Source organism: Protomyctophum parallelum (assembly GCF_964188405.1).
Source record: "Protomyctophum parallelum genome assembly, chromosome: 8".
NCBI lineage: Eukaryota > Metazoa > Chordata > Actinopteri > Myctophiformes > Myctophidae > Protomyctophum > Protomyctophum parallelum.
The window spans coordinates 34627067-34650978 of NC_139703.1; the positions used below are offsets into that span (position 1 = coordinate 34627067).

General features: G+C 46.0%; 2 protein-coding genes across 4 annotated transcripts in view; both read right to left on the reverse strand.

Moving 5' to 3' along the window:
• adsl (adenylosuccinate lyase) overlaps positions 1-23912 on the reverse strand; it is a gene marked incomplete at both ends in the record, with an annotated part of 382286 nt that overhangs the window by 86640 nt on the left and 271734 nt on the right. The gene's annotated exons all lie outside the window — the stretch shown is intronic.
• Positions 1-23912, reverse strand: part of itga7 (integrin, alpha 7) — an 82801-nt gene that overhangs the window by 34389 nt on the left and 24500 nt on the right. For all 3 annotated transcript variants that reach the window (XR_014569660.1, XM_083771697.1, XM_083771698.1), the window contains exons 2-7: positions 8704-8831; positions 7887-7966; positions 7407-7662; positions 5055-5159; positions 1569-1776; positions 252-448 (exon numbers count right to left, since the gene is read on the reverse strand). Coding sequence is in view for 2 of the 3 variants with exons in the window: in XM_083771697.1 (XP_083627823.1) it covers positions 252-448; positions 1569-1776; positions 5055-5159; positions 7407-7662; positions 7887-7966; positions 8704-8831 (974 nt within the window). In the remaining variant the exon portion in view is untranslated. The remainder of the gene's footprint in view (positions 1-251; positions 449-1568; positions 1777-5054; positions 5160-7406; positions 7663-7886; positions 7967-8703; positions 8832-23912) is intronic.

A 23912-nucleotide genomic window follows, 5' to 3' on the forward strand; every position in this document is an offset into this window, starting at 1 on the left:
TCGACTACCTTTTTCCACTGATGAAAACTAGAGCTAAGACTAAGCGATGATTACTAAAACTAAGACTAAATATACTCAAAATTCCTAAACAAATACAAACTAGACTAAAATGTTAGGAAGGTGGACAAGAGATCCAGTATAAGTCATTTTACACTTTGTTGCATGCTGAAAATAGCCGATCTAAAAGTTCACAATGCGTGCCGCCGAAAAACAACACTGTAGCCTAAGTCAGGGAATAATATTGCTCTCACCTCCGTAGCCATCTTGGTCCAGATCCCCAATGTTTGCTACCACTATTCCAAACATGGAGTCATAGGTTCCGTTGAGCCTGATGGGCCGGACCTGGTCGGCCCAGTAACCAAAGGGATTCAGGTACACGTACACAGCCCCGCCGATCTCCGCCTTGCGGTCGAAGTAATTCGGGGCTCCAACGATCAGATCTGTCCAGCTGTATGAAGGGGCAGACGGTCACAACAGAAAGGTAGTAGGATAGAATGGAATACAAGAACAATACAAACTAGAAAAATGTGTTTTACATATGTCAGCCTCCTGGTGGCGCTATAAAGAGCAGATGTGAAAAATTCCAGGCAAAGGTTTTTCCTTGGCCTCTAGGGAGTTGGCATACAAAGTTATCCACAGATCCGTGCAGTTAGAGGTAAAAACACTTTTCGGCCAGTTATAGCGCCACCTTGAGGCTGAGTTGAAATTGTTGATGTGGCATTTTGTCCTCGGCCTAGTGGGAATGTGGGTGCACAATTTCACGGAAATCACGCGATGTGTTCATGATTTGCAGCATTTTGTTTGAAACTGAGCACTCCTGTGAACTTTGGAAGCCAATCTTAACCAATCAGGATGGAGTGTGAGAAATCTGAAAGACCCGTTTCGTTGAATGGCTCTAGAGAGACTGTGTACCAATTTGCGTGATGTTTGGACAAAATCTGTAGGTGTACTGTGCAAAAACTTGTTTTGCACAAAGCGGCCTCCTGGTGGCGCTATAACAGGCCGTTCTGGAAAGTTTGGGGCAGAGGTTCATCGTTGGCATCCAGGGAGTGTGTGTGCAAAATTTGGCATCGACCGGGTTAACGGTGGCCGAGATTAGCTGCTCACGGACACACGGACACACGGACGGACGGACACACGGACGGACGGACGGACGGACGGACACACGGACGGACGGAGTGCAAAACATACTCTCCCCACATGCCTTCGGCCTGGTGGAGACAATTATTATAACCATCGCTATACATTCTCCACAAATATTCTATTTACTTACAGTATAAAAACAATCTATTGCCCTAGCCTAGCCCATTCTGGGCGGAAACCCCTTTTGGTGTTTTAAGCATTATGTTACACTTTAGCTATTGAAAAATAGCAGATCTACAAGCTCATAGCGCGACACAGAGTGCCACGCTATGAACTTGTAGGTTTGCTATTCTTGAAAAATCGTGAAATGTGGACGCACGCACATTTACTATATCGTTACTATATCGTTACACCCCCAGTTACTACTGATCCTCCATGACGGACGGGGGCATCTCCACCCCAGCCGTCTCCAACGTCCTCCTCACCCGTCACTGTTGAGGTCGGCGGTGGCCACAGAGTAGCCGAAGGAGGACGCCAGCTCCTCCCCCCACAGGACGAGCTGCGGCACCAGCCGGTACACGTTGTCCTTCCTCAGGAGCACCACCGCCCCGGTGTGGTTGGCCCGCGGCGCCCCCGCCACAAACGTCAGCTCTCGGAGCTTCATGATCCCCATGGCCGAGTCCACGGAGAAGCCTGGAGGAGGAGGAGGAAGGGGGAAAGGTCAGGGGGGTTAGTATTGACCATTGGACTCGGAGGATCATCTCTTTCTCCGTGTTGCTGATGTTCATCCTCTTCTTACTAATGAAATGTGTGCCTTAAGTGAGTATTGATTTTTATGTCAAACTCGTGATGTGTGTAAACGTCCTGCGTGTGCTGCTGGGTTTTTTCGCTGGTCTGCTGAGCAAAGGAACGCAGTCAGTCAGTCCCTGGCTTTGAGATGAAGAGGAGAGTCTGTGTTTGTGCGCTGAAGGAGAATTAGTTGTATTAAAAAGCTCCTCGTAATGTCTCAAGAGATTCACGGTTATACCGCATTGTATCTGTAAACACTAGTGGCTGGAGATTAATCAGATTTATGGCCCCTCTCCCTCTCTGTGTGTGCATGTGCGTGTGTGCGTGCGTGCATGGGAATGTGAGGCTGAGCATGTGGCTGCATACTAATCAGGCAGAGTGGCGGGGCAGAGAGCGCAGAGGGAGGAGACCCTGCTTGTGTCACTCAGCGGTGGCTGGTGCTGCTAAACATGGCAACTCAACATCATCTCAACAGGCTGTGACATGTAACACTCAAATATCAGAAATATTCCACAACCAAAGAACGAAAGCCAAACATGCATGCGTAATATTATATTTATACTCCCCAACAGGTTGACATGCAGTAGAGTGTAGAGTATAGGAGAGTAGCGACACGCTTTGATCTCGCCGCAAAGCGGGTGCCTCTGGGCTATAGTTCCAAACATTGCTCCTATGGCTGGAACTATCCCATTGAGATAGAATGAGCACTTCCGCATTCCATTGTTACAATGGGTGTCAACGCTAGTGTCGCCACTCTCTTACTATTATTACTCTGACATGCAGGAGGTGGGGGGGTAAACTAGAGGGGCAGAATCAGGGGGGTGGGGGCTGTCTGTTAGTCCTGAGTAAACATGCTGCAAAAGGAGGATTTTGTTGGAAGACAAACGGAGACAGACAAACAGTGAGACAGCTCCAGGGTGGCAGGTGTGGAATGCAACAGTCGGCGTATAAAAACAGCTCATGTAAAAAAACAAACGGGCGAGCTGCTACTTTTTACACACAGAGCTCGTCCCTTCTGTCCGAGAGGGTGACTGACTGGTGGTGTGGCCTTTTTTTAAACACACACACGCGACCAACCAACAATGCAGTCTCTGTAACACTAAATGTGGAACGGTCGCAAACCTTATCCAGGACAGACAAATTGCTAAAAAATTGCCAATCTACGAGCAGATTGCATTGTGATGCTTGTACTGTAGATTTTCTATTTTTGCTTCTTTTCTTTTTACAATTCTGTCCAAATGCAAACATTTAATGACATGCCCAAAAAAGGGACAGTGTTGAAAGTGGCCACGGTTAAATGTGGGCAGCAAGGCAGGCTTGTTGTGAAAGGCCAACTGCAGCCTAAACTGATTGTGATGTTTACACTTTGTCTTTGAGTCTTTCTTTGTATTACAACGATAATGATCGGAAAAAAACGAAGTGCTGAATAGTGGAGCTCAAATTCAATTTAGCTAGGTTGAAAATCATCCAATGATAGTTTTACAGCACTGTACGTACAGTGCATGACTTGAGTGGAGCTCGGCTTAGAGCGCCAAGATGCAATGTCTGCTCGGATTGTATAGATCTAAACTAAGGGAATTACTTCACCAACATTAATGGTTATAAAAGCTGGCATCTATAGCATCCTGTGAAGGAAGTGTTCAAAATGAAATACCTCCACGTTAGAACTCCTGTGTCTGGGGGTTTTAGTAAGCGTGCAATCCCGTGCATACATACGGTCAGTAGTAACAGCATGTGTGAGACTTCATTCCGTTAGGATTTATGGAGGACATGAGAGTTATAATTGACGACCATTGGTCATGTGGGAATTGCTCCCGTGGGGGGGGGGGGAGGCGACGGCTCTTTATGAGGAGTGTAAGGTAAGTGGGATTGGTATAGCATGAATAGAGAGAGCTATAATGGAAAGGAATAACTGACCTCGCCACAAAACGGTAAATTACTTCATTAGCCCTCAAATGGCCACGTGAAATCTGTTGTTGTTTTGGTCTCACACGGGAAGAGAACATCATACAGCTTAAGTGGGGACGAATAGACTACCCTCTAAAATGGCGAAATCACTAGTAGGGAGGTTAATAAATACCAATAGATTAGACAAACAACTCTGAATTCAGCCTGGATGCGTTGAATCTGAATTCTGTAGTTAGCACTGACAAACAGTTATAGCACCGCAAACCGCGTTCAACGAGAGCTCTGCCTTTATAATTAGGTTGTTAGTCAAATGCACCTGTATCTCGTCAGTAAACCAGCCGATAAGAGAAAACCAAGCGATGAAAATATCCAAGAAGAACCACCACCAAGAGACCCTGGATAGTAAAGACTAGACGCACACACACGTACACGTATACATGCAGACTGACAGACTGGCTGAACAGACCACAGAGATGATCTACAGATAGGCTACACAGTACACACACCATCCTGCTGCTACTCAAAAGAGACAACCATTGCCTTGCTGGGTGTCAAATCACCAGCTAGCCAGTGTATGAATCCTCAGTGTTTCATTTAAATCTGAGAGCATGAAAATGGACCCAAAATGGGACGGGAAAATGTAACTTATATGGTTTACATGAGAGCAGCTGGTTCTCGGAATGAATTTGGTACGGGAGGGGACCCCCAGGAGGTCTTAGAAGGCCTCAGCTAAATTATTGATAGTTAGGAACTAAATTGACCCCCTACAGGTCAAGTAATGGAAGTAATGGAACTGGGTCCATTTGGTTCCAATGTGCATGTGAATTGTGTACACTCAATTTAGCTACTCAAAGCTATGGGGGTCCATAGCCTAATATACCAAACTAAAGTTCCTTGAAATGAAAACGTTTGAGAACCACTGCATTAGGGTCCCCCCCCCCCCCAACTGTATAACGGTAATAAATTAGTATTATATACTATCAAATTGACCATTTATTATGCATCAATTTAAATGTCAATGAGTTGAGACTGAGGATGGCTGTCTCTTTAGGACAGTGAGTGTCTCTTTAGGACAGAGAGTGGTGACAAATCTCAAGGTTCTACACAGATTTTAGACACACTAGCAGTCTCTATAAAGACCCCGGTCAGAATCAGCACAAAGAAAACAGATAGGGGGATTAAGAGACAGAGACAAAGGACACAGACAGGACTACTGCCACTATACAACCCCAAGTCCGGTTCAAACAAAACGGCAAACCTCACACCCTACAAACCTAAGTAGCTATTAAGAGCTACGTCTTCAAACGTGGGCTGGCCGGAGGGCTCCAGAGTTTTGTAGAGCAGCGCATCTTCAACAGGGCTAGCCACGAACAAGAGCCCTATGATGGCCCCACGCAGACAGAGAGAAATAGAGAGGAGAGGAGTGGAATGCATAAGGGTGGGGTGGGGGGGGGGGTGGAGGAGTGGGTGAATGGTGAGGGACAAAGCGTGAAAAGAGAGAGAAAGTGGGAGAGGAGAGGGAGGTGCAGGTGAGAAAGGGAGGTGTGGCTGATTGGTGATTTCCATGGTTTTTCTTTCTTTTCGCATCCACATGGGGGTACCATGGGGGTACCTGGCGAAGCAACGACAAGCCCAGGTTCACCATTGTACCCAAAATCCCTTTCACTGCCCACTGAACATGACTGGTGTTGTTTTAACCTCGCCTCACCAGGCTTTCCACCTCGGAGGAAAGCCTGGTCTCTGTTCCAAAAGTGCTGTGTGAACTGGTCTGGAACAGGATGATATCGTTACGTATTGTTTTGTAGTCATCAGGCAGGATTAAACGGAACTAGCTTTTCCCTCAAACCCAAAACGTATATATATATATATATATATATATATATATATATATTGGTCAGCCAGCAATAAACCCCAGTGAAACCAAGCTCTCCCACTCCCACTCCCCAGTCAGGGCCAGTGTGAGAGTTGGCATCATAGATGGTTAACCCATTTTGGGGCGGGAACGCCTTTTGGTGTCCCCTGGAACAACATATTTTCAGATGGGGGTCAGCGGCCAATTACAGAACGACTGACATAGAAACATAGGGGTTTTCTGAAAACTGTCAAGATTTAAGAAGGCATTTGTAGAATCGTCCTCAGGTCTAAATGGGACGGTCAACAGTGGGAAGGTGGGTATTTTGGGTCCATTCTTGAACTCTTAGTGTCGCTCGCTCCATTTGCCCCTCTCGCCCTCTCTCTCCACTGTGCACGGGCAGGCGGGCGGGTGGGCAGCAGCGATGGAGGAGCGGGCAGGGCGGATGGATCCTACCCAGGTAACTGTGGTAGGGCACAGGGATGAGCTGGGCGTTCAGCTGCTTCTGATCGGCCACCTCGTAAGGCCCGTCGTCATAGAGACCCAGATCCAGCAGAGACTGGTTGAGGAGCTGGACTCGCATCTCACCTGGAATGGAGACCATGTGAAGACACAGTGCACGCACGCACACACGCACGCACACACACACACACACACACACAGACCACAGCCATTCACACAGTCTAATACAAATGGATAAAGACCCTAGCATACTGTACATTACATATTCTCTCACACACGCATGAACGCACACGTTCGTACACACACACACACACACACACACACACACACACACACACACACACACACACACACACACACACACACACACACACACACACACACGGGGTACATATACTGTACAGCCTTGCTCACTGATGAAACGTTTGCGGTGCAAAATCCTCAATAAGTCCAGTTGTTTTGTACGTAAATTGGGGTATAAGATTACATTAGACAGTAAACCCTGTATCCTTTACAGTATCTATACAGTATTGACCACATAGTCCATGACAAAACTATACATCAGCAACGACTTGCTGCAACGGATCTATCATGGTACTTTCCTTAATTAACGAAGCACCATTGATCTGTACGAATACTGGTTCCATCCCATAGATTAGGTTATTAATCAATTAGATATTGTTTATCCAACCCTATGGTATGGAGAGTGAATTGGATTAGACTTATCCAGCATTGTTGTATAAGGGGGGAGTATTACAAGAATCAGCCACTGTGCCTTTACAGTTCGCCGTAATAGATTAGTCTGTGAAAAGGTTTTTTGACTCCAGGCCAAATGTAGGACATTGCTGTGTCATATTGTACTGGGTTTTGAAGGAAAAAGACAGAATCATATACTATTTAAGCCTTACAACCTCCATTCTTCTAATATATTGTTTAAGCCTTACAACCTCCATTCCTCTAAAGGAGGTCATATAATTAGAACACAGAACCCTGGGAAAGAATTATCGTAACATTTTTAGAACATAAATATTGATCTGTACGCCTGGATATCATTACCCTGTAGCCATGATATTGATTAGAAATGTTATATGCATAATGTAACATTTTTAGGACTAATCATTTTAGTCTCTGTGATTCTCAACCTGTGGGCAATGAGGATATTGCAAGTGGGTCCCCAAATAGTTGGCAAAGCACGATTTTATTGATAATATAACATTAATATAAGCAACCAAATGTGTGTGTGGGAGGGGGGAGGGGGGACCGCATGTGGCCCCCGGCGGCCGCCAGTAGCCCCATGTATGCTAGTATATACCTTTCCAGTTGTAGGTCCCCGGAGCGCCGAACAGGATGAAGTCGTTGTCCGGGGTGAAGCTGACGGACATGCCCTGCTGACAGTAGCCGAACTGCTCGTGTCCCTGAGGCCGGCCCTCGCAGAACTTCCACTCGCCTCCGTCCAGGTCGTCACGCTCCGTCAGGTCCTCGCTGAGGACGTAGCAGCGCCCGATGGGGTCGCGCGTCTCCGACGACTGGTTGACGCGCTGCCTCAGCTCGTACAGGTGGGCACAGGTCTGGGGGGTTGGGTTGGTGCAAAATGACTTTTATTTATTGTGGATCTCTTGTCCACTAGTCCCTTTCCCAACATTTTAGTCTAGTTTTTATTTGTTGACAAAATCGACAGTAGTTTTAGTCACCATAGCTTAGTTTTTATTTTGTTTTTGTCAGTGAAAAAAAGGTATTTGATGAACATTTTTCATCATAGTATTAGTCGACGAAAACAACACTGGTCACTTACCACCACTTTCCCACCAATCCCCTGGCTCTTCACCGTAACTCCCAGCCATTGGTTGTCCTTGCTTTCTCTTTCTGGACTCACTGGGGGGAACAAAGTGACAGTCATTGTAGTTTACATCATGAAAAGGAATCCATATACATTGTTTTTGTTTGAGGGACTGCCAATGGATTAATTTGAATTTTAGTTTTTTTCATGTCGTATGAAAGCAGGGAATCATAGTTTCAAATTGACATATTGGTTGTTCAGTTTGACCCACTAGTCAAACTGGTCACATACAATAGCCTCAATGACTTTCTTTTCAATTAGCCCTTTGCTAAATCCCACCCCAAAAAGTGATTGTCCAATCCAAATAGTTTAGCAACTGTTGCTATGCAGGTCAAGCTTTTGCCACCTCATAGCTGTCAGTGTTATTTTGCATGGCTGTGTTGTTGAACATTTACACGGCTTAACGTCAGGAAAGTTACACGGCTGTTCCACCCAGGTGATGGCAATAATAATACTAATGACCATAGTCTGACCGTGCAACACGAAAACTCCTGTCGGGCGGTCGTTAAAAGTTGATTTCTCCCTCTGTCATTTCCTCATATTTCTAGTTCATTTAAATAATGTCATGCACATTTTCCCAGTATGAGCCTACTGCAGGCCTAGTTGACTAGATTTAGAAGACTTTTTGAAGGTTTTGCTTCTGAAATGATCGATTATTGTAAAAAAAAAAAAAATCATAAAATTGCATTGAATAGCACCGACAAATAATATTTAGAAATGGTCTGGGGTGATTATAGGAAGATAATAATTGTTATGAAATAAATAAACGAACCATCTCCATCAATATCCACTCTTTCACAGTCGTACTCCTCTGGTGTGATGGGACACCTGAACAGTGCTCCCGGACGGCTGCCTCGCAAAGCACCCTGTCCTGCAGCTTGCGGCGCACCCACCAGGATCCTACGGGAACAAACATTAAGTTATAGTTTAACACTCCGATTGCCCGGGGTTATTTAATCCATTCAATCAGAGCGCCCGGCGATTTATAGCAGCGGAGCACTTTTACCGACGGACCGGATGCAATCCCGGATGTGGCTGGAGCAGCTAAATGTAGCCAAAACACGCTAGAGCCGATCCGACAACAACGGGAGGTATGATGAAATCTAACGCGGCTAGCGACGGTGGGCCGTCTAACACATGATTTTTTCTTAGAATTGGACGGGATGATTTAGATCAAGAGTTAACGTTTTAAGATTTTTGTTCTCGACGGCTAAACAGGGGGGAACATGTTCGATGACGTCACACTGTTGTGCAACATCGAGTATTGCAGGCGCTCCTAGGCTGTGGAGCGATGCGATCGGTTTTGATATCAATAATCTTCGTCTTTTGGATAAAACTTCGTCCGGGGCGCTGGGTGTTACTAATAGAAAGGACGGTGAACTTCGTCCTGGGCGATTGGGGTTAATGTCTGGTTTCTTAAGGTTCCGTCCATGACCCCAGAACAGGACATTGAATGGATATTCATGTTCCAGGGTGTTTCCAGGCAGAAAAGGTTGAAGGTTTATGCTGTATTCCCATAAACAGATGTGCTTAGTTGATCATGTGCAAGCCAATAGTCCTATAGTCACCCTAGTCTGGCTATAGACAGTCAGATGACTGTACTATTACATCATCAGAACAAAGTGAAACCATGAGCTGATACGAATATGTGAAGACAGCCATGCATGTGACACAGCCTAATCATTATCCATCACCATCACCTGCTCTCTTTCTATTTCAGATGGGATTATTTCAATTCTGTTTTCAAAGCCAGCAGTCATAGCATGCCTGAGTCAGTCAGTCATTAGTGTACATTCAACTGTATGTTTGAATGGTTCAGTGCAGTGTACCAAGGTCATGGATTTGAATCCTACTAATCCTAAAATATGTTGTTATTGTACGTTAATTTGAGATGTACTGTATAGGCCTACACACTACACAGTCAAGTCTGGAGTGTTCATAATTTGAACTAAAACAAATAGAAACCCTACACAGTCTTTAGTAACAAAGGCAGGAAACGTTTTATTTTCCAATGAGGTGAGGGCTGATATTTTGGGGGCCATATAGCACTGCTGTCTACCTTATTTGGAGTGGCTAGGCTAGGCCAGGAGGCTATTTAAAAACCCTCCGATGAGCCACATTCCACCCAATGCTGTCAGCCGTGGCACAAGCAGAGGAGCGAGACACACAGTAACAGAGGGAGAGGTTAACAGACAGACAGACAGACAGACAGGGAGTGAGTGTGACAGGGAAAAGCCAACGTATGTAATGATTCTAATGGAATCAACAGGGGTTTGTGCGTTTGTTTAGTCAAACAAACACCAAGTTAAGGTTAAGATAAGGTTCAGAAGGTGCACAATTCCAGTGTAAATAGTCCCCACTTCCGTCTTCCTCCACCCCCACCCAGGCCTATATCTGCCTTGTTGTATATGCAACTCACTTAAATTAGAGTTCTTCATGGCTGGGAAACATTTTGGCTATAAATATGGTCCCCGCCAGCTGATAGCAATGTGAGTGGCCAGACAGACTCAGGCAGTCACAGACAGAGAGCAGAGATGTGAAAGACCCTGGAGTCTCATAATGAAGAGTAACAAGATGTCTGGTTAGACTCAGTCGACCATCCTGGAATCAAACCCCTGCTTTAACTCACATTCTGTGTTTGTTGTGCAGTTTTATTCAAGCTAGTATTAAAAATCTGTGTCTGTATGAATTTGGCTTAAATAGCCACACCACAGCTGACAACAGGCAGCTTCAGATACTGTACAGTATATGAACAGATTCTGTGAAACACCTGTTCATATTTATATTTTGATATTCTGTGATGCAAGGGCTGGGCAATATCAATATTATATGGATATTGCGATATGAGTGATTTAAAAAACACGGGACATGTTAATTATCCAAAGGGATTCTGCATAATTATCATAATATCATATGGCAATTGGGTCTTGTCTTTTTCTGCTTTTAATCAACGCTTGCAGCATTGTTGAGACCCACAGTGTGGCTGATTACTGAGGATTACTCATCCGATCCACTTCACACTGACTTGACACTGCACTCGCTTGGATCGTCAGAAATAGAGCCATGTAATGGATGAACGGTTCTCGAGAGTATGCTTAGGACAGTCCGAAACGATACAGACACACAGATGTACAGAGAACCCTGGAATGTATTAGATTCTATGAACAAATCTGTCAAACCAATAGACAGGATAGAATAATATTTTCCCACCGTTAACTTTAAAGAGTATAGTTAATGGGTTCCAGGAAAGGAACCGCAGCTGTTGTCAGCCCACCATTGTCTTAAGTTGGTTTTGCTTTGTGCCACTATGACTCAGTGGCCATGGAGAAGGGACCGTGGAGAAAGGGTGGTTCAGAGGTCATAGGGGTGGAGCCAAGTTACACACTCTCCAACAGATATAGCAGCGGAAACATCCCGCACCCCTCCAGTCGTCTTCCAGAAAATATGCCCACACACGCCTCACATAACTGCTTCTTATCTCCCACCTTCAATCACACACAGACACGCACTTTCACGTGCACAGACGCACACACGCACGCACGCACCCTCATGTCGGTGTCGGGTCTGGAGTGGCTGCAGGTCTCATGCAGGCATTCCACTAGGCTCCTATCGGTGACTCTCAACACCCAGCCTTCACCCACATGGTTGAGGGCAGAACTGGGAAGCTCACACGGTCGCAGTCACACATCACCACCAGGGCTGTATTTGGGGCTGCTGGGGCGGGGTCCATGCTTCTGTCATAACTGTCATTTCTCCCGATATCTCACTGTCTGACAATTCATTTTTTGAGTGGTGCAACCACTCCCTTACGGAGCTATGTGTGTGTGTGTGGGTGGGTGGCTGGGTCTGAGCACAAAAATAGCATGGTTGTTTTTCACCATCTAACACAAACACACACACCCACACACACACACACACACACATATAAGATGACTTTGGGTGTGCCAGTACAGTACAGTGACAGTACAGTAGAGGGACCCCCACACGGTAACTCTCATTTTTCTACCGTAACGGACGAGGGGCGGCTCAACGGAACTGGGCTGGCACCCTGGCCGTGGTGCTGTGGGTCTGGAACTTCCGGGGACCCCCACACAGCTATAGTGTAGATTCTCTCTGAATACAAACATTAAATGCCATTGACTAATGAATGGAGACTTTAAGTCATATGTGCCTGAGCAAATGTGCTGTCGGTAGGCTATGTCTGTTGGTATGTCGGTGCAAACCTTTGGCCAATAAACAACAGGACCACTATTACTGACTAAGGTATGTTTCAAGATGGTATATAAGGTCAATAATGGGTTTAAGACCGCCCCTCAAGTCACGTGTTTTTTTACAAACTGGTTGAGGTTAGGCCCGGTACACACAGTCACACATAATAAATAAATAAAAACTGTATTTATATACTGTCGCACCTTTCATACATAAAATGCAACCCAAAGTGCTTCACATAAAACAAAACATACTGTACAGCTCTCCCTCTCCGTGTCAAATCTGTCCGCTTACTGACAGATGAGCATGGAAGTGGATGTAGCAAGTGGTGCAATGGATAACTTAATCAAGGTTGGATATAAGGTAAATTAATTGACTGCACATAAACCAGAGTACCAGATTCAGAAGGAGCTCAATGTGTAAGTGAAAACCAGAGAAATAACTTAAGGAGGCAGAAACTGGAGTTAGGTACACTGGAATATTATTATTATTATTGACTTAAAAACAGAACTTAAAACAACTTTGAACATTTATAGACTAAAAAGACAAAATGGGGGCCCCTTTAAAAGGTGGTGACTTTGAGAGGGGATTCAGTCTCTCTCTACAATGTGGAGAAACGGGTTTACCACATTTGTGGAGGGAAGAGCGGTGTTGAGATTCGGGTCTGCTCGCCAGGTCCAGGTACCAGCCGGTAACAGAACCATCCAAGTGGAAATCCTTTCAAGGACACAAAAACCTGACCTGAAAGGTCTTTTGTTCAAAAATCATTGTTGTACAACTTTAAATCAAATTCGATGTGATCAGGATCGACCTCTTTAATCATTTTTCTAGTAACAGCATGCATCATGCATGCTTTGTCTTAGAAAATGTATTTTATAATATCAATCTTAATTATTCAACCAAAAGTTCAAAAATAAATCAAATGCTTTCAATATAAACTCATAACTCAAACAGTTAACCAATTGATCCAAATGAAAATGACACCAAGCCTAAACTCACCGATGAGTAACAAGGGATTAGCACAGTAGTGGACCATGCTGCTGCCATGCCAAACAATTCCGCCATCTTGAATGGAGGTGGGAGTGGGGAGTGTAGGAACTGATTTTTATACTGCTGTGATTGACAGTTTGACATGGGTTGCCATTTCCGAGTTGCCATGTTGGCTGGGTTACATGGAGGTGTCCGACTGTGGATGGTGTTAGCGTCTCTGACTCAATGCCCTGGAAGTGGAGGTGTCTGACTGTGGATGGTGTTAGCGTCTCTGACTCAATGCCCTGGAAGTGGAGGTGTCTGACTGTGGATGGTGTCTCTGACTCAATGCCCAACAACGATGTGAGCAAGGAACTTGCTTGGCAAAGGATCAGTGGTGGAAAGTAACTAAATACTTTTACTTAAGTACTGTACTTAAGTACAATTTTGAGGTATTTGTACTATACTTGAGTATTTCCAATTTCCAGTACTTTTACTTCTACTCCACTACATCTCAGAGCCAAAATTTTTACTTTTACTTCTCTACAATTACTAGTTACTTTGGATATTTTAATTTTGATTAGAAAACATACATTAACCACTTCAACGCTATACATTTTGGAAATTTGAAAATAGCCGATCTGCTATTTTCAATAGATTTTCTACACATTTTGAACTACACATTTTTGAACTCTGCACATTCTGCACAATAAGTACTTTTACTTTTAGTACTTTAAGTACATTTTGATGCAGATACTTTTGCACTTTTACTCAAGTACATTTTGATGCCGATACTTTTCAATTCTGTACTTTTACTTGTAACAAAGTAGTTCTAAATTGCAGTATTGGTACTTTTACTTAAGTAAAACAATTGAGTACTTTTTCCACCACTGCAAAGGGTAATGAAAAAATGAAATCATTGTTTGCCCATAACATTTTATCTGTGACCATTTTGGAATTATAGAGGGAGAGAGAGTGCAGCTGAGGCTAATGTGAGGTAATTTTATTGGAGGCGCTATAACAGGCCAATGTGAATAGGGTGGGATATATTCCTGGTGGAACAGAGTTTCCTGGTGGAGCTATAACAGGCCGTTCTGGAAAATTTGGGGCAGAGGTTCATCATTGGCATCCAGGGAGTGTGTGTGCAAAATATGGCATCGACCCGGTTAACGGTCGATGCCAACTTGACTGGGAATGGGGAACAGATGAAGTGCTCAAAATTCAGATCTAATGGACCACCTTTTGAGATGTTCTTTCATGTTTTTTTCTAAATCTGACAGGCTCGTATGGTTGACTGATTATTATTATGTCTTCCTCGGTTAGACAAACAAATGTGGAGTCTTGGCTTATCCCACTACTTAGTACCAGCATATACAGGGGCGTTACTAGCGCGACGCAGACAACGCGACTGCGTGGGGGCCCAGAGGCAAGGGGGGCACCCGTGCCGTCTGTAAAATAAAATTATAAACACATACAGAGATGCAATGACAGTTGAGTTGAACAAAGTTTGGCGAGGCCTGGTGGTGACTGCTGCACACACAGCCACACACACACCATATGCATAGGCATTAGGCACACATGTGCCCCGCCTCCAGTCAGAAGTGTCTGTCAGAAGTGTCAGTGATGAGGGTGCATGCAGCGGGCTTGCCTAGTCTCGAGTCCCGACAGCCAGGTACGTGCACAAATCACAACTGTAGTGCCCCGCTGTTTATAAACCAACACGCAGTTTGGGCTTGTTTTTACAGGCTGCAGCTGTTGCTCTGATTACAATTGCCACAGGTATACCGCCACAACTGCTGTACAGTGCCCCGCTGCACTGTTTATAAGCCAAAAACCTTCACCGGCGATCGCGGGGGGAGGATTGGGGGTGCTGTCAGGGGCACTTACTGATCAGCGTGCATCGGGGCCCACTGACATCTAGTTACGCGTCTGAGCATATATTTATATATATCTCCCCTCTCTCCCCTGAGTATATGTTATACCAGTTTAGCAGACCTCCCACTCGAATACCCAAACACCTGCCTGTGTGTGAAGAAGAGAGAGGTATCACCGAACTCCTCAACACAAACCAGGGGCCTGTGGAATGTACAGTTCTATAATAAAGTGGGATCACATTATCATGCTTTTCGAAATGGGCTGTTTCTCTTTAGCCACGTCCTTCTTGTTTAACCCAGTCTGGGCGGTAACCCCTTTTGGTGTTTTAAGCATTATTTTACGCTTTAGCTATTGAAAAATAGCAGATCTACAAGCTCATAGTGTGCCACTGAGTGGTGCGCTACGAGTTTGTACTGTAGGTCTGCTATTTTTGAAGAATCGTGAAATTGTGGCGCAACTCTTTGAATATATATTCTTTCAGAGCGAACGTACGTTTTAACTAAAATCTTTACTTCGGAGGGGTTCCTGGAATAACATATTTTCAGATGGGGGTCGGCGGCCAATTACATATCATTTTTGGGGTCCTTGACATGAAATATTGAATTTCAATGTCAGGCCTAAATGGGTTAACGTGTGCTATAATAACCGCAACCTAGTCTGGTGGCGTTATTAATGTAGATGTCAGGTCATGTTAGATATCATGCTGCTGCTGGCTCTCGCTCACTACCACTCTCCAGTCTAGTTTTATACTGTGTCGAACGACGGTGTTGCACGTCAAAAAAGAGAACGTCATATACATGTATTGTATTGTATTGTACATGTGTTATCTTTGAAAGAAAAACATTTTGAGAATGTTCAACTATATTCTTTTGTAATACAATCTATTTCGGGCTAGACTTTACAAATCAATCCAGGTTTTTAAAATGCCCTGGTTTTCTTGGATACTCGATTTCATTTGAATAGTTCTGGTGCTGTTAAAGGGTTTCCATTTCCTCCTCACACTTAAGGTTCCCCAGGGAAACGAGGAGGGACAATTAACAGACAGGACAGGGAAACGAGGAGGGACAATTAACAGACAGGACAGGGAAACGAGGAGGGACAATTAACAGACAGGACAGGGAAACGAGGAGGGACAATTAACAGACAGGACAGGGAAACGAGGAGGGACAATTAACAGACAGGACAGGGAAACGAGGAGGGACAATTAACAGACAGGACAGGGAAACGAGGAGGGACAATTGACAGACAGGACAGGGAAACGAGGAGGGACAATTAACAGACAGGACAGGGAAACGAGGAGGGACAATTGACAGACAGGACAGGGAAACGAGGAGGGACAATTGACAGACAGGACAGGGAAACGAGGAGGGACAATTGACAGACAGGACAGGGAAACGAGGAGGGACAATTGACAGACAGGACAGGGAAACGAGGAGGGACAATTAACAGACAGGACAGGGAAACGAGGAGGGACAATTAACAGACAGGACAGGGAAACGAGGAGGGACAATTGACAGACAGGACAGGGAAACGAGGAGGGACAATTGACAGACAGGACAGGGAAACGAGGAGGGACAATTGACAGACAGGACAGGGAAACGAGGAGGGACAATTAACAGACAGGACAGGGAAACGAGGAGGGACAATTGACAGACAGGACAGGGAAACGAGGAGGGACAATTGACCGACAGGACAGGGAAACGAGGAGGGACAATTGACCGACAGGACAGGGAATATTGTAATATGACGCTATCGGAAGCTGCGTTCAATTAATCAATAGCCCAAACTTGCTGACACTCACCAAGTGTCATCTTTGCACTTCCTGTTGAGATTATCGATTGACAACTCCAAAGTCAGAGTTCACCAAATGCTCCCTCCCTTTTGGACACCGTCTTTATGGATCTTGTTCGAACAAGTTTACAATAATATATGCAACAATATCTTGGGCAGCAAAAACACAACCAGGTTCACTGTGTTGGATTACCTATATCTCAAGTCTCAACTGCAAGTTGATTATCACTAGAACTGTACGTGCCCGTCGGCCATCGGCCTACATGGGAACGATGCAACTTGGGAATCTAATAATACCCGTTGTCAACTTGTCATGGAACCTGTTTTAACTATCTGTCTGTGTCCCACATGGAGATCTCTGTAACTGCCAGTCTGCCTGAAGTATGTAAACTGACTGTGAAAAGTGGAGTGGTTAAGTAATCAATTTGCAGGTGTGGGATTGCCATGGCAATCAATTGGCTAAGGTAGAGGCTAGAAATTGGAGATTTAGGCTGATTAGGCCCACTGGCAGAGCCTGACCCGAGCCTTTTGTGGTGGTTCTCTCATCTCATCTCATCTCATACTGAAATGAATGGAATCCAGTGGCTTTCTCAGAATTCAAGAAACTACAGAATGCTTTGGAAATTGGTCGCCAGTAGCTATGACTATACGTATAGACGAGTCACAGTCAATGGGCTAACATGAGGGCTAACACCCTCCTTACTGGCCTACCGGCATGCACACTTAAGCCTCTCCAACAGATCCAAAATGCTGCAGCTCGCTTTGGTCTTCAACCAGCAAAAATTCCCATGTCTCTCCCCTTCAGAATACAAAACTCTGATGCTGGCATTCAAAGCAACCAAAGGTATGGCTCCCCGCTCCCCGCTCCCCCATATCTTGCAAGTATAATCGAACCCTACAAACCCTCCCGCACACTCAGATCAGCCAACGCAGGGAAGCTGGAAGTACCTTCAATAGAAACGCCGGGACAACGCTCCACACGTCCAAAACACTTCTCCCTTCTGGCTCCAAAACTATATGGAATGCACTTCCCATTACAATCAGAACTGCAGCCTCACTCCCAATCTTCCGCCGTAGTCTGAAAACCCACCTCTCCAGACTCCATCATGGGCCGTAGCACTTGCCCTAACCCCTTAGATAGCACTTTATGTAGACTTTTTGTATACATTTTATACAGACTTATAGCATGTTACGTAGACACTAGACAGCACTAGAATTGCATTGTATGTAGTCATAGCACTTTATAGTATAGTATAGTATAGTATAGTATAGTATAGTATAGTATAGTATAGTATATATAGTTTCATTATATAGATATTATACTGTTACGTTCTTAGCTTACGCATGTTTCATGATACTTTGTATGTATGTATTGCCATGCTTTTTGTTCTTGCTTAAATCGCTCTGGATTAAGAGTGTCTGCTAAAATACCTAAATTGTAAAATGCCTAGACAACTGATATGGTCCTTTAAAATGATAAGCGTTTTTTGTCAAGTCAGTCAGTCAGTCAGTCAGTCAGTCAGTCAGTCAGTCAGTCAGTCAGTCAGTCAGTACCGTCCGTCCGTCCGTCCGTCCGTCCATCCAAAGACAGCATTGCATTGCATAAAACCACATAACACCACGTGTTTGCTGGATATATAGGCCTATATGATTATCAGTGTTCTGGTTTAAGGAAACATAACATCCTCTCCCACTATTGACCACATCACCCCTACTTTCCTAAATTGACCCTCACATGGGCAGACACACACACACACACACACACACACACACACACACACACACACACACCCTCACACACACACACACACACACACACACACACACACACACACACACACACACACACACACACACACACGCACACGCATGCACGCACATAACGAGAGGGAGAGGCCCCATTCCACTCATCCCCACTATACCCTCATTCCCATGTGTTCATTGAGGGGAGTGTGTGCAGTGACCCCAGCACTGAGCCTCAGCAGGACGCTGTTCTCCCCACCCCCCACATCAACGTACCCTCCTCACACCACCCCGCACCACACCTCCCCACCCCCACATCAACCCTCACACCACACCGCACCTCCCCACCCCCACATCAACCCTCACACCACCCCGCACCACACCTCCCCACCCCCACATCAACCCTCACACCACCCCACACCGCACCTCCCCACCCCCACATCAACCCTCACACCACACCGCACCTCCCCACCCCCCACATCAACCCTCACACCACACCACACCGCACCTCCCCACCCCCCACATCAACCCTCACACCACACCACACCGCACCTCCCCACCCCCACATCAACCCTCACACCACACCACACCGCACCTCCCCACCCCCCACATCAACCCTCACACCACACCGCACCGCACCTCCCCACCCCCACATCAACCCTCACACCGCACCGCACCTCCCCACCCCCACATCAACCCTCACACCACACCACCCCGCACCTCCCCACCCCCACATCAACCCTCACACCACACCGCACCTCCCCACCCCCACATCAACCCTCACACCGCACCGCACCTCCCCACCCCCACATCAACCCTCACACCACACCACACCTCCCCACCCCCACATCAACCCTCACACCGCACCGCACCTCACCACCCCCACATCAACCCTCACACCACACCGCACCTCCCCACCCCCACATCAACCCTCACACCACACCGCACCTCCCCACCCCCACATCAACCCTCACACCACACCACACCTCCCCACCCCCACATCAACCCTCACACCACACCGCACCGCACCTCCCCACCCCCACATCAACCCTCACACCACACCGCACCTCCCCACCCCCACATCAACCCTCACACCACACCGCACCTCCCCACCCCCACATCAACCCTCACACCACACCGCACCTCCCCACCCCCACATCAACCCTCACACCACACCACCTCCCCACCCCCACATCAACCCTCACACCACACCGCACCTCCCCACCCCAACATTAACCCTCACACCACACCGCACCTCCCCACCCCCACATCAACCCTCACACCACCCCGCACCGCACCTCCCCACCCCCACATCAACCCTCACACCACACCGCACCTCACCACCCCCACATCAACCCTCACACCACACCGCACCTCACCACCCCCACATCAACCCTCACACCACCCCGCACCGCACCTCCCCCCCCCCCCCACATCAACCCTCACACCACCCCGCACCGCACCTCCCCCCCCCCCACATCAACCCTCACACCACCCCGCACCTCCCCCCCCCCCCCACATCAACCCTCACACCACCCCGCACCGCACCTCCCCCCCCCCACATCAACCCTCACACCACCCCGCACCGCACCTCCCCACCCCCCACATCAACCCTCACACCACCCCGCACCGCACCTCCCCCAACCTGCCACACTCAGGTCTCTCCCGACTTATTCCTGGCTGCGTGCCAGACTGCATGGTGGCCACGCTGAAAATAGCCAATCTTAAAGCTCACACAAGTTTGCACACGTCACGGATCTGGTATGTTTTGCCACTGGCTCCGCAATAAAGTCAAATAATTCAGCATGGTAAAAAGGTCGCCCCTTTTCCATCTCGCCCCACTACTCTACCTAGCTGTAAATAACAAACATAATTCATGTTGGTGATTATATAAAAGGTATTATAATATTAATTTATCATTGTTAAGTTCACTCTGTATATCCACGGGCATAATAGCATGATGATGCCATTACAAAACATGGGCTACATGGAAGAAATGTGTTTAATAAAACGAAATTAACTGCTAGAAGGTCCTAAATTAACTTAATTAAGCAGTCACCGTCTCTGTCTCATGTTATTCTTTCTTAATTTTACAGAGATCGACTACTATACAATCAAATGAATCTGTATACAAGATCATTTCAGATTTCAGAGAGGGAGGGAAATACGAAATTAACTGTTAACTACATTAAAACATTTCGCGGGGGCGAGTTGGTAAAGGGGCGAGTCGTTTGGTATTCTTCAGCATTAGGGGAAATGAGAAAGTATACACTCTAATTTTCTTTATTCTTAGTTGTATCTTTTCTCGTTTCTGTATCGGTCTTGTGTTTCATACCGCGGTAATGCCATACGACAATTGAATTTCCCTCATGGGATCTGTCAGTATGTTTGTCCGTCCGTCCGTCCATCTATCAATCATCTGAGCTCATCATTCATGGGAAAAGAAGTGGGACTTTGATTCATTCACAATCACAAGTGGGTCGTTTGCTCAGAGAGGAAATAAAGACTTGATGTGTTCTAGAACAGTACTGTCTGTCGCTCCATCTGAGCAGTGGATTGTTGACGTCCCAAGATCCTTGACTTAACCCTGTAATCCTCCTCAGCCTACTGGGTCCCTCCCTGACTGACAATTCATCCTCCCTGGAATGTCATATAGGTAGCTGAGAAGAGATGCTCCTGGTCTTATAGATCTCTGGTCTTGAGCGTCTTTGGTTCTCAAAGTGTCCCCGAAGGGGTTCCCGGTGGTCCCCAGGAAATTGACGAACAAATACTTGAGCCCCATTTTGTTTCCGCTATTCCAATAGCGGATCCAAAAGGAATTCTGCTATCAAACAAATTCTCTCATGGTGTTCCTTTTCAAGTGGTGGTTGACACGCACGCACGCATGCACGCACGCACGCACGCACGCACGCACTCACGCACTCACACAAACCACAATCATACACTCGAAAGGCACAAAGATTTCAGGCAACAATCGGCTCGTTTGGCCGCTTCGAGAATGAAAAATCTGCTTTTTGTTTCTTTTAGAAAGGATGGTCGCACAACACATAATCAAATTGCGACAATCAGATTAAACACAAAGAAACCTGTGGGATGAAAAGAGAACGAGAGTCAAAAGAGAGTGACAAAGCCCTTCAGACGTGAATGAGGCAGCCACCCAACGCTGCACTTAAGCCTGATTTATGCTGCGACGCGCGACAGTGTCGAGCGCGTAAAATAGCAGACCTACAAGCTCACAACACACGAGTGAGTCCTCCTACACAGTCTGAGAGGACAAGCCTTTCCCCACTTGAAACGTTAGCGTAAAGACAACTATCCAAAGTGTTTCCTTTTAGAAACAGGCATGCTGAAAATAGTAGCCTACTGTATACTTCAAAAGCACTTAAACCTTTACAGGTGTGTACTTCATTGACAGGGGTCCCCCAGGGGTCCATCCCTTTTTGAGGGGCGCTCCAATACATTTGAAAATGTACAAGTCTGGTATATGTTTGATGTTTGTTATAGGACACTTATGACATAAATCATTTTGCCAGCCAAGTCTATGGACTTTAATGTTTGTTTAGGGCAGGGGTTCTCAACACATGGGTCGCAACCGAGGGGGGGGGGGGTGTTTTAGTGTTTAGTCTAATAAGATTTTAGTTGACTAAATCTACAGTAGATTGATATTCGAAGTCCAACCGCAACATCTGTCTAGTCTAGAGAGTTTTGGTGCTGTTGCTGTTCAGCAAGGTTCACTTCTGTGGTCTCTAACATTACATCAAGTTACATATTTACATATTTCAGCTCTGACATTTATTTCAGACATGCTCTAGTACGTGAAGAGCCTGCCTGTGCTATTAACTCATTTTGGGAAAAAGATAAATACAAGTTTTTCTCCTCTGGTGAAAAGCTGGATGTTGCGCGATGGCAGGCTCTCAGTCAAATCTGGTCACATGTTTCTCCAGGCTCCGCATGGGGCCAGGGGTGTTTAGGCCTGCTGTTGTAACCCTGGGGCTAGAACCAGGCCTTTGACCTGCACGCAAGGCAAGCATGCACGCACGCACACATGGAGGGGAAACAGGAATGGATGGATCATTCCATCAGTCAGTCAGTCTCACACACGCGTGTGCACACACACACTAGCTCAGACATGCACGCACACACACACACACACACACATGCACCACATACATTGACCTATACTATCTGATCGTGTCAGCGTGTTACATGCAGATAAACAGCCTTTGCTGATGACGTGCTTTCAGAAAATGCTTGTCTTCCACACCTGAGCCTTTTGCTGTCAGGGTTTTATTTATGAGACGACAGCAGCTGAGAATGGGATGATTGGACCATGAATCACCAAGCCCCTTTTATTCCAACATCTGAACTGGAATGCCCTCTCTCTCTCTCTCTCTCTCTCTCTCTCTCTCTCTCTCTCTCTGTGTCTCTCTGTGTCTCTCTCTCATGACTGGACAACACAACACACATCAGACAGACAGACAGACAGAGAGGGACAGACAGAGACAGCTGCCACTGTGTGTAAAATCCCACTGGGAGGCCATGTGGTTCACTGCCCAGCAGAGCCCACGGTCGTTGTGACTCAACTTCATACTTTCACCACTTGTTGGAACTATGACGCCATCATGAGATAATGTCTTCATGAAGTCTCCGCCATGAGAACCAACCAGTGGTCTTCTTTCCACGGTGTGTACCAGTGTTGTTTTTGTCGACTAAAACTAATATAAGGTGAAGAATGTTCGTCGACTACCCTTTTCCACTGACTAAAGCTAAATAGAAACTAAATGAAAACTAAGCTATATGATGACGAAAAATAAGACAAAATATATTGACAATTTCGTTGACGAATATATAGACTAAAATGTTAGGAAGGGACTAGTGGACAAGAGATCCAGTATAAGCCATTTTACACTTGGTTGCATGCTGAAAATAGCCGATCTACAAGCTCTCAACACGTCGCGCTTGTGAGCTTGTAGATCGGCTATTTTCAGCAAGTGTAAAAACAGTCATTACGACGGCCTGCAAAAAATCATTTTAGTCGACTAAATCAACTGTAGATTTAGTCGACTAAAATCTCATGACATTTAGTCGACTAAAACTAGACTAACACTAAAACATTCCAGGTAACTAAAATGTGACTAAAACTAAATGAAAACTATTCAAGAGACTATGACTAAAACTAAAATAGAAATTTGCTGCCAAAAACAACACTGGTGTGTACCTGTGCTGTAACCTGAAGACAACAGTAACCCTATCCCCCCCACCGCCCCATGCATCTTTAACAAGCCCTGAGCTATCACCACCTGCCCCCCAGCCCGATGGGATCAATATGTTAAAGTGAAAGGCCACTTCCAGGCAGAGATGAATCAGTGATCTGCCCTCAGGACCGACATGGAA